At 31.2% G+C, this 11,566-nt stretch overlaps 1 protein-coding gene across 1 annotated transcript; it reads right to left on the bottom strand.

Moving 5' to 3' along the window:
- Nucleotides 1-227: 227 nt before the first annotated feature.
- On the bottom strand, nt 228-4,621 carry LOC114166779 (uncharacterized). The gene is made up of 5 exons (XM_028051601.2): nt 4,136-4,621; nt 1,752-3,954; nt 1,479-1,539; nt 1,172-1,395; nt 228-568 (listed from the first exon to the last, which is right to left on the bottom strand). Exons 1-5 carry the CDS (start codon nt 4,248-4,250, stop codon nt 514-516), a joined length of 2,658 nt encoding a protein of 885 aa, XP_027907402.1. The 5' UTR covers nt 4,251-4,621; the 3' UTR covers nt 228-513.
- Nucleotides 4,622-11,566: the final 6,945 nt, after the last annotated feature.

Genomic DNA, 11,566 nt, shown 5'->3' with positions numbered 1-11,566 from the left:
CTATTGAAAAAGCATCATCTAAAGTAAACAAACAATTATAGTGAAATCAAGATAAAAAACTTTCTTGTACGCTTGAAAACAGTTATAAAATATAATAATATGTGATTATAACCTGATGTTTCATTCAGTTTTATTGTCATGTTCCCCAAAAGTTTCTCTCAAAATAAGGCGTTCGCGATAGAATGAGTTGTGAATTTGTTTTAGCTGTTATTGCGTGTTATTCCAGATTATCACTAAATATATTACATTCTTTTACCCATCACATTCTGGACCACATACAAGACTGCGAGCACAAATGTTTATGCTCTTTGTTTTGGTAAACCACGTAAGAATGACAAAATTTCAGTACAAGAATACAAATTTACATCTCATAAAATTCTAATAAAAATATCATGAAAAGATTTCAAAATTTTCCCATGATCTGATATGATCCGAAACAATGTTTCCAAATCTGTTGAAGGTGGAACAAAGATGCTCTCATGTCTCAGCAGAAGTTTTATTTCTACATTTCTATTATGCAGCTGTTCTTGGTACTTTCATGCCAAATCCACGTCTTTCTTTCTCCACTCTGCCAAGTTACCAAAACAAAAGGATTAGCAACTATCCTAACTGCTCTGCTTCCTAAATATTTATATTAATCAATTATGCAATGTGAAGAATAAAAATTATGTAAGAAATGCAAGGACCATATTAGTCAACCATATATATTCTTCTTTCTCACCCTCAGAAAACATCTGTTGAATCATCAAATGGGATCCTGAATTGGATTAAGAACACTTGTTCAAGAAAACACAACTTTTCAGCACTTCATTGAGCTTATGACCTATGACTCAACCTCTCACTCAATTCTTATCAGATATCTGATGCCACTTCCTACCTGAAACCTTAAAGTAATGAATTTATGGATTTTTTTATAGGTTGTTCATCTTTTTTATTTCTACTCGATGTGAGATTCAAATTCACACCTATATTATTAACAAAAATATCTGCATGTGAAGAAATTCCTCCTTATCTATAGGTTCAACATGACATGCACTAATCAATATGCTGAGTGCTAGGGGAAAACAAACATGGATTGTTAACAATAGGAAACCAGCATTTTATGAATAGAAACACAAGCTAGTTTATCATTTGATAAATGGAACAAAATCATCAGAAACTTGGTACTTACGTTGGTGCTAGTTTACCAAGGCTGTCCAACTCTTCCCCTGTGTGTTCATCCCTCACCCTCCCAGAAATTTCAACGATGTAAGACCTATTGCCATCGCGAGGGAGTCCTCTACGACAAAGCAATTCTAAATCTTTTTGGTGAAGTTCCCTACCATTTACAAAAACACCAGTATTTCCACCAGCACATTTTTCTGGCATGGGATGCTGGAACTCTTCTATGAATGGCTGCAACAGAAAATAACATATTCAATTATATTGATCGTAGTATAAGCATATGAGAGATGGAGTGACAGAATAGTATAACTTACCAGAATTATCCCAAGACATGGTCCACCCATGACACCCCAAAATCCAGCCTGAGAATCATACCTGCAGAAGCAAAAGTGTAATCAAATCAATCACTGCAAACTTTTAGACTATCACTCTAAACTGAGATAACTCTTGCCAAAATGATATGCAAAAGGCATGTGAAACTACCAAAAGATAATGTTATTTTGTCAAATGAATCAGTGCAGATGATAAGAACTTAACCGAATCTATATGTAGCAAAGAACCCTTTTCTGTTTTTGAAGCATACTAACCAGTAATTTCCTGGCTGGATTGGTCCAGCAAACTTTTCAGCCTTTTTAATCACTCGATCTGGTATTGGCTGTCCATTTACAGTAACACTACTTTTCCCATTATCTTTCTTAATAATGTTTGCTAAAAATGAATCACTCCTTCTGTTAGACCTAGGATGATCATGTTCTCTGCTTGCATCACCAGAATCCTGGGAGACCCCAGTGTTAGAATAATCAATAACATCCATCTCAGTTGCAAGCACTACTTCTTTCAAAGAATTTTGCCTTGAGGCATTCTTCTCTACTTTTTCCAGCTCTTGATCTGAGCGACTACTCTGGTTGCCTTTCCCCAATCGATTAACCGCATGGTCATTGAATGAACCACCAGGTGAAGGAGATGGAGAGGCTTTAGATGGCTGATGAATGGACCCAGTAGCTTCACCCGGTGCAGTCATAATTTCTGGACTATTTTCATCATCAGAAATACTGGGAGATGAAGAATGGAAACTTTGCGTCGCTCGCGACTTTAAGGTTGAGTCTTCAGCCAGCATAGAAGGTTCTCTATCAACCGAGTGAAAATCATAACCAGAATAATCATCAGATGAGAAGTTCACAGCACTCGTGTTCCCATCACCACGGGAATGGGAAACACGACTGTTCACAACCTCACCAGTGGCATCATCAACCCTTGTGGATGTGGTAGCTTCCTCCATATGAGGAGAAATTACTAGCTTCTTATTGATGATAGCAAGTTTCATTTCAGAAGAACAAACTCCACATCTCATTTTCTTCTGCTTAAGATTTTTAAGCATGAACAGTGTCTTTTTAGGCAGTTGCAGTAACTCAAAGCAACTATGACAAGTGATGAAAGGAGAAGCGCCTGCTATAGGAAGGCACTGCCGAGTACTACTCAAAGGCACTGCTTTTCGAAGATGGCTTCCAACAAACGCACCCATCTCAGAATTGTAGTCTCTAGGCCATCTTGTACGAGGTTGTCTTTCATGGATGGCAGCTCTAGAATTATGAACATAAGGACCAACTGCTCCTGGGATCTCATGACCGTACAACATAGGATCTTTTGGGGCAGGGGTATGAGGGAATCTGCTGTTAACAAATGAAGCAGGTGGCACTGGCACTGATTCTCTTCTTTTGTTGTTATAGCAACGCAAACAAGAGCAAGAAGGTGGGTGAAGCATGGCATTACGAGCATATGGATCATATGAATCTGGATCAGTATCAGCATAGCGTCCAGGAAAGTAGGGATGCATTGGTTTTTGTGGGAACTGGTGGGGTAAAGGATGTGAATCTCTCATCATTGGGGACACAAAAGGATCCCCATATCCAGAAGCATAATTTGGATTATGCATGGAAGGGTGAAAGTTGCGCATACCCATTTCAGGACCTGCTGCATAAGCATATGGATCATGAGGATAATTGAAATAAGGGGGACCTGACATATGTTTATTAGGGCCAAAGAATGGTCTTGAGGTTCTGCTCATAGCTGATGATCCATATCCTTCAGGAAACCAAGTTTCAGGGCCATTATAAGGATCTGGAGGAACCATTCTTCCATCAGGAAGAACCTTTTCTTTGGGGTTACCAACCACCTCAGAAGACTTGTTCAATTGGTTGGTTAACTCATCCAGCTTCCTTAGTATATCGGCTCTATCTTGCTCAAGATGCTGAACTTTATTCACACCATCCATGTCCTTGAAATTCCTCCACTGTTCACCATAAGAAAAACTGGTATAGCTACTTGAAGATCCTTCATTAGGATAACTATGAGTGGGAAATCTGACACCTTCCATATCAGTTTGAGACTTTCTCCGAAACCCCTCCCTCTCACCTCTCTCCCCATAAGGCCAATTAGACACTCTCCCATAGAACTGGTCCCCTACCATGTGAGTCTTCTGCTCCTGCTGCTCTCTTCCAATTGATTTACCCCTTTTGTCCTTACTCACAAAATCACTCTCCAAAACTCCTTTCTCATCCCCATCCATGGAACCATCCAAAAACTTCTCAAGTCCTTTATTTGGTTTCCCCAAACCCCTTCTTTGACCCTCCATTGAGAAACCACCATTGAACCCAACATCAACATCTGAATTATCCCTCAAATCAACTACCCCTTTACCCAAGAAACTTTCTGATCTACCTTCATCTCCTCCACCTCGTCCCTCATCTGAGCTTTCCCACAACCTAACACCTTCAGAACTTTTAAGCTTTCCTACAAAGGAAAAACAAAGCGGAAAACACAATAAGAAATCAGAATATCCAACCCCTTTTTGAGCCTTTGACCTTTGAATACACAAAAAGAAAAAAAAAAGTCCTAATTTAATACAAACATAAAGCTCCAAAGCACATTAAATCAAACAACTAAACCATATGCTAAATTTACGAAAGGGTACCTCGAAGAACAGTACCACAACCACCACATTGATAAACAGTGTAATTGGCATGCTCGGGAAGAACATTCTGACACTTGGGGCACTTCACCAAACGCAACTTGGCCGAGTCCTCCATTGCTGAAGCTGAGAGATAATACAGGAACACACTAACCAAGCACCATAACCAAACAAAGAAGACGCAGCAGCAGAATCCTTGGTTACTTATTAAGATAGAACTTTCACGTAGAGGTCCAAAAGGAAGTGCTTGGCTTCTCGGAAACAACAACAACAACGTCAGAGAGAGGAGTGTTGATGTGTTTTCTGCTTTTTCTTTTTGGTGCTGGTTTTCCTTTTGGGTTTTCTTGTTTTTTTTCTCAAAATCCAAACACCAAAAACCGAAAAAGGAGTAATGAAGAGAGAAGCACAGTGGGGACAAAATTTCCTCTCGGAATCTTAGAACTTTGCAAAATTGATCCTTTCATTCCATTTTCAGTTACTGAAATTAAAAATCGCAGCTTTATATTATTATTGGTAGATTTTTAGACAGAGAAAGAAAAATAGTAATGTGAAATAGTTGTACGGAGTGGAGTTAGTTGGGCCGCAAGGAGAAAAAACAAAACCAAATAATTATGTCTCCAACCAAAACAAAACATGCAAGTGTCTTTTTTTTTTTTTTTACATATAAGATTAATAAATTTCATTTGACATTAAATTTAAAATGAAAGTAACTTAGGTGTAAATACCTATTATAAAAAAAATAAATGTGGACATGAAATTAAAACGAGTAGTAATTATAATGAAAACATTTCTTAAATATTAATTAGTTTTTAAAATTTTAATTCATTAAGAATTATCCTAAGAAAATATGGTACTGCTATTTCCTCAGTAGAATGTTAAAACTGACATAAACATAGGCTGAGATCATGTCAACGCAAAGAATTCGATTCGAAGTTAATTAATGGATTCGATTGGAACGTTCCCAACCCAAAGGAATCGGAAATGGTCTCTGAAAACGCAGCTTCCAAACGCGGCATGAAAAATCTCTTCACGGAAGTACTTTTGAAACGTGTGAAGTGATGAAATTCCAGAAATTACTCACTTTCAACCAACATTTATTATGTGAAAAAGTCTTCTACTGTAGTATATATATTTCTTTCATGTCTTCTTAGTTGACCTACTTCTATTAAATTCACAAAAACTCATCAAATAGGAATGTTATATATAAAAATGCCAAATCATACTAACTTCTTGTAGTTCTATTTTCAATCAAGTTTTGAAAATAAAAAATAGAACATTTCAAATAAAAAGATTTATGAGTTTGTTTTTTGTATAAACTGGATTTTCAATTTAAAGTAATTTTAAAAATTAAAAACAAATTAATTCATTATTATTTAAAAAAAAACTTGCTCTTTCAAATTCAGACAAAAATAAACTTTATTATACTTGTATATAAAATAATAAAATCAAACACAAAAACAACTAACTAGATTTTTTAAAAAGGTAATTTATTTTTAAAAAATTAATTAAAGTAGAATTTAGTGTAAAGTTATAATGAATAAGAGCTGACACACCGAAGGTAAAGTAAAATATAAATTAAAGAAAAATTATTTGAGAATTGAAATAAGCCGTATATATAAAGAATTCAATTATTAAGAAAAGAACATAAATTTAATAAATCCATACATTTAGTGAGGAATAACTCTAAATTTCTAATATCATTTCTCCTTTTATTATTATTTTTTTGGAATTTTCAGATATTTAATACAGAATATATTTTATCTTGGATATCTATTATATAATGTTGAAATTTCCTAGAGGGTTTCAACTTTCCATGTCTTTTTTAATTTAAATAAATAAATTTTCTTTTTCAATATGTAACTCCTATTTTTATGCATAATTTCCATTTTGATAGAAAAACATTTATTTAACCATGTTATAAATATATTAAAAAAATAAACTTCATTTTATAATTTCAATTTAACATTAAATTCATATGTATTTATTGCCAATCATTAAAAATTTAAAAAAGAAGTGAATGCTAACTTACCATCGGAAACAATCAACAAAATTATGAATTTTCACTTATACTAAAAGCTAGACACTACTAACATTCCCAATTTTGAATACGAGAATTTCATTTACTAATATTCCGAAAATAGAAATAACACTGAAGTTGCTTAAAAATAATAATCAATCACGTGTAACTTTTTTTTTTTCAAACATGCACTGTAACTTCTGTGTAAAACACAAATTTGACACAATTTTTATAAACGTGTTGAATAGAATTCCAAACGTTTTTCCACGATTCCACCATGAACCAAACTTCTAGTATTATCAGTTTTCTTGAAATTATTATTATATTTTATATGAAAATCATAGGGTTTTGACCTCAAATATATTGATATAGTATTTTTTTTATGATCAATCTGTCAATCACTATATTTAAATTATTATTCACTTTAAAATTTATAACTTAGATTCTATTTTTAATCGTAACTCTGTAAATAATTCCATATGGAGAAATATATACATTTAATAATGTTAAAACTTTACATTTAACAATGTAAAAACTATTTGAAAGGAGGTTATAAGAAAGCATCGAACTGAACCACATAATTTTATTGTTAAAATACCTTTTTTTTTTTAATTTTCGTCAAATTTTGTCAAATAAGTCTTAATTTAGTTTTGTGTTTAAAAAGATTCTAATTTTCGTCAATTTCGTTTAATTAGATCATATTTTTTCTAACACCGTTTAAATCGTTAACGGTCATGAACAGTGACTATCAAGTGTCACTTTGCGGTTGTTTTTTTTTTTGAATTTTTTTGAATTTTTTTGAATTTTTTTGAATTTTTTTTTAAATGTCCACATGTCAACCCCACGTGTCAAAGTCAATATTTTATATTCAATTTGGTCCCTATATTTGTTATTTTTGTTCAATTTAGTTTCAATTTTTGTTAACATGGATCAATTTGGTTCATCTCCAAATTGAAACAAAATTTAATTTTTATATTAAAATTCACATTTTTTATTAAATATTTTTATATAATATATTAAAATTCTCATCATTATAACTTTGATATAAAAATTAAATTTGGTCACATATTTGATAGGGACAAAATTGGTCAATTTTAAACAAAATTAGAACTAAATTGAACAAAAATAACAAATATAAAATATAAGGACCAAATTGAATATAGAACATTGACATTGACACGTGACACGCTACTGGGTTGACACGTGGACATTTAAAAAAAATAAAAATAAAATTCAAAAATAAAATAAAATAAAATTCAAAAATCACAAAGTGACATGTGACCGTCATGGCCGTTAATGATTTAAACGTTGTTAACAAAAAATGACCAAATTGAACAAAATTGACAAAAATTGAAACCTATTTGAACACAACCAAAATTAAAATTTATTTAACAATGACAAAAAATTGGGACAAAAAAATATTTTAACCTAATCTTATTAATTTCTATATCACTTGATATTCATCTTCTTTTTCAGGTTGAAAACTTTAAAGACACACTTATACACAGATTAGTTAAAAACTATGATTCAAGACCACTTATTAGTTTTTGAATTGATAGAGACACTGTTTAGTTTCATTTTCTTGCAAAACCCTAGAAAGAAGCAAAGGGTGATGTTGAGTGGGGTCACCCTTCTTTAATGTTGTTTGATTTCATTTGTTGCGATTGCTGTGTTGTTTTCTTGAATCAATAGCCATATGTTATCACTTTTCCTTTTCTCTATCTGTTACCGACATGCATTTGACTTAGTCCTTTGATTTGTGTGTTTGGAATTTATACAAAGTTTTTTTTATATATATAATAATTATGTTAAAAGTTACATTTATGATTTTTTTTTTTATATTTGAGAGTAGACTTTTTACATAACACATTAAAATTAGATTTTGTGATTGAAAATTATTGAATTATATATATGTTGTGGTATTGAACATTGATTAATAATGCATATAAACTTTTAATTCGTTGTATTATGCTTAAAAGTTATTGCATTTTAGTTAATTTATTATGCTTAGTGGATGTTTATATTTTAAATAATTTAATACTTGAATCTAAGTTATTTGAACATTGTTTTGATTTAAAATTATTTGATTTTTATTTATGTATGACCTAATTTGGCTAGCTTAAACCATGTATTATAATTTGAGTTGGTATTATATACCAAGTCTCACTTTAATGATACGGAAAATATAAAGGTAAGAGATGGAGCACTTAAAAGTAATAATTTTGATTAGTGGTATATTTTTTTTGGTTGTATTAAACCGCTAGAATGAATATAATTTGTATTAGATTATTTTAACTGTAATAACTTGATCCTTTTATTGAACAATGTTTCTCTTGTACTACAAATTTTTCTCAATCTCGGTCTGAATTGTTTTTTTATCTCTTTCTCTTAAGCTTCACAACTCCAAAATCTTCTCTTTATCTTGACGATGTTGACCTAGAAAATCATAGAACTTTATGGTTTTCATTGCTCATTGGCAATGTAATTGCCTCTTGTCAGATCGGTTGCACTTCCATTGTGTCTTCCTTCGTGTCCTCCTCCGATGTTTTTGCATGTGTCCTTCAATGTGTCTTTGCCTGAAATTTCTAGAAACACTTAAAACACTTAGTTAATGTAATTAAAAACCAAGATATATCTTTCTCAAATATATAAGGTCCATACATGCATGACATTACTTATAACATCCGGTCACAAACTTGCACAATCCACTTCAAAACTATATTTTTCATTACATGATGAGTGATCTCTTGTCATTTAGGTAATGTCAATTTTAAACAAAAAATAATTGCTCCAACAATTATTTTGCTCGAACTTGAAGCCTTAAGTGATTAATATAGTGCTTGAGTGAGAATTCTCTTTCTTAACAATTATTACCATTGCATGAGTACTACTCAGCAACCAATCACTACCATAAAAAAATAGGATTTTTGCATATAATATTTTTGATTTTTTATGTTTGTTAATAATCTTACATAAATAATGGTGACACAAATTTATGTTGGAATAAATCTTCAACGTAATTAACATCAAACCTTATAATATTCGATGTAAATGTTTTGTTTTTTTTTATAAATTGATTTTGGCTTAAAAGCAAAACCTGAAATACAGAAAAATATCAATTGCAATGACTTTGTTTTACTTACATGAAACACAAATAAACAACAATATGCAAAATGAAAGAGAGTCACAATGGAGAGATATTCATCCATTTTCGTTATTAAGATCCCAAAAAATAATCGCAAAGATATAAAACACTTGACCTACAAAAACTCCAATTCAAATAGAGTAACCACCATAAAACACCCATTAGTAGTACCAAAACTGCTTTCTACGACATCAATTGATGACATTTAACAAGTCACAATAGTAAAAAAAAATATGTGGTGGCAAAATTGTAATTTTTGCAGACTTTTTAACAATGATTGGCTAAATAATCATCGTTAAAAATGGAAATGACGACAATTATACAAATAACCATCGCTACAAGTGTGACAAATGAGAAACATTGATGAGTATATAGTCAACCGTCATTAAAGTCAGAGAAATAACGATGGTTATATAGAAAACTGTCGTTTAATATGCAATACTTTGATTAAAAAAAAGAAGAGGTATTTCTTTCCTCCGTGCAACTTTCATTTAAATGTTTCCTCTCTCCTACGCTTTTATTTTTTCTTCTTCCTGAACTTTAATTTTTTCTTTCTCTTACACTTTCATTTTCTTTTCCCCCCTGCATCTTCACAACCACCGCTATCACTAGTGGTAAATCTCTGTGAAGTATTGTTGGTCTTTGTCGCACCATGCTGTAAAGCTCATGCCGCTAGACTTCTCTCTATGAAGCTCTCCACACCGCACCATGAGGCTCCTCCGTGAAGCTCTCCTCACCGTTCCGCAAATCCTTCGTTGAAAGTTTCCTCCTTACCTATGGTTGGTACTTCACATTTATTCAATGATTTGTTTTACTTGTTTATGATTTATCTTTATGACTTCACAAGCAAGCAAATACTAAACATATGGAAAACTTATATGACTTTGTTAACACTCAAATGAAGATGTACATATGCTCTGCTTCAGTAAGTTTGCCTTTGTTAATTTCTTCGTGATATGCAACATGTTATTTTTTTATTTTTTCATAGGGTTTAGTTTTCTTTTTCCTTTTTTCTGAAAAACTTTTAATGACAATTTAAGAACAATCATCATGTTTAAAACTTTTAACGACATTTACTTTTTATCCTTGTGATTAAACATAAAAGTTATTCTTATGTAAAATGTAGAACTGCACTTTTTAAAGATATATTCTTTTTAGTCAGAAATAAATCATGTAATATAATTGACTTGTTTTTCGTTAATGAGTTCAAATCTCATTAGATACAAGTAAAAAAAAAATCATAGATTAAAAACCATGAAATAATCTATCTAACAAGTTTTAAACATCATAACAAAACTTGTTTTTCTCTCATACATGAAATATATACCATTTTACTTCAATTTTGTCTGGTAATACTAAACTTACCAAAACAAGCAAAACAAATAGTTATTAACACTACACATACTTCCAATATTTCACAAATCATAGAATTACCGATTTAACTCCATAATACTCAAGATTTATTTAATTATAGTGCTACAATGTTTTGTAGTGTTGCAATGACACTACTTTATGTGTATTCAAGTTTTTATTGTAATGCAAATTGTAGACAAAGTCAACTTCAACAATATTATCTAATTATTGTAATTACACCAAACCACACACCCAACCCCTCATGGGTCCTTCGAATCGAAATTGTGAGGTTATTATATATTGACTCATGATTATTATAACTAACGTGTATAACATACAACCATTAATGTTCATCATTTCATATATTACTTCTTCACCAAAACAAATCAATTGTTTGTATATTGAAATTAAAACTTAAAAAAAATTAAAATATTTAAAATGTGGACTTCAATGAAACATGTTTTAATATTATATCACTATATATTCTAGACAGTTGGCAATTAATAGTGGTCAACACATTAGTTAAGTCAACTATAAAAATTTAAATTTAAAATGACTTTTCTGCCCCTTGTGTGCCTCTCGTTGCTTTCTCTCAAAGTTTCATATCTTTAAATCCTTTATATTTTATTTACTCATTCATTGAAATATCCTTTTGTTTTCTGAGTTTTTGAATAAACTAATTTTTTCTTCATTTAAATAAAAGACAAAACTATGATAGATACATTTTATCGGTTGAAAATTGTTGGAAATAATATTGCATTAATATTAAGTTGAACCACAATTTCTCTCGCATTTCTTTTCTACTTTACTATTAAACCAATTTTATAATTCATAATTAATCATCCGGTTTAAGTGTTAAATTTTTATTTTACTACCAAACTTGTCACACTGTTACTTGAGCAGTATATATATACACAGG

Source organism: Vigna unguiculata, chromosome 10 (genome assembly GCF_037176805.1).
Source record: "Vigna unguiculata cultivar grain cowpea cultivar isolate G323 ecotype 2 chromosome 10, ASM3717680v1, whole genome shotgun sequence".
NCBI classification, from domain to species: Eukaryota; Viridiplantae; Streptophyta; class Magnoliopsida; order Fabales; family Fabaceae; genus Vigna; species Vigna unguiculata.
The sequence above is the reverse complement of the archived record's forward strand: the minus strand, read 5'-3'. Positions and strand labels throughout refer to the sequence as shown.

Coding starts and splice junctions, on each gene's coding strand:
- LOC114166779 (XM_028051601.2), bottom strand. CDS start 4,250: ATGGAGGACTCGGCCAAGTTGCGTTTGGTGAAGTGCCCCAAGTGTCAG. Junction 1,540..1,751: donor ATCCAGCCAGGAAATTACTG/GTTAGTATGCTT, acceptor TTGCTTCTGCAG/GTATGATTCTCAGGCTGGAT. Junction 1,396..1,478: donor CATGTCTTGGGATAATTCTG/GTAAGTTATACT, acceptor TTTCTGTTGCAG/CCATTCATAGAAGAGTTCCA.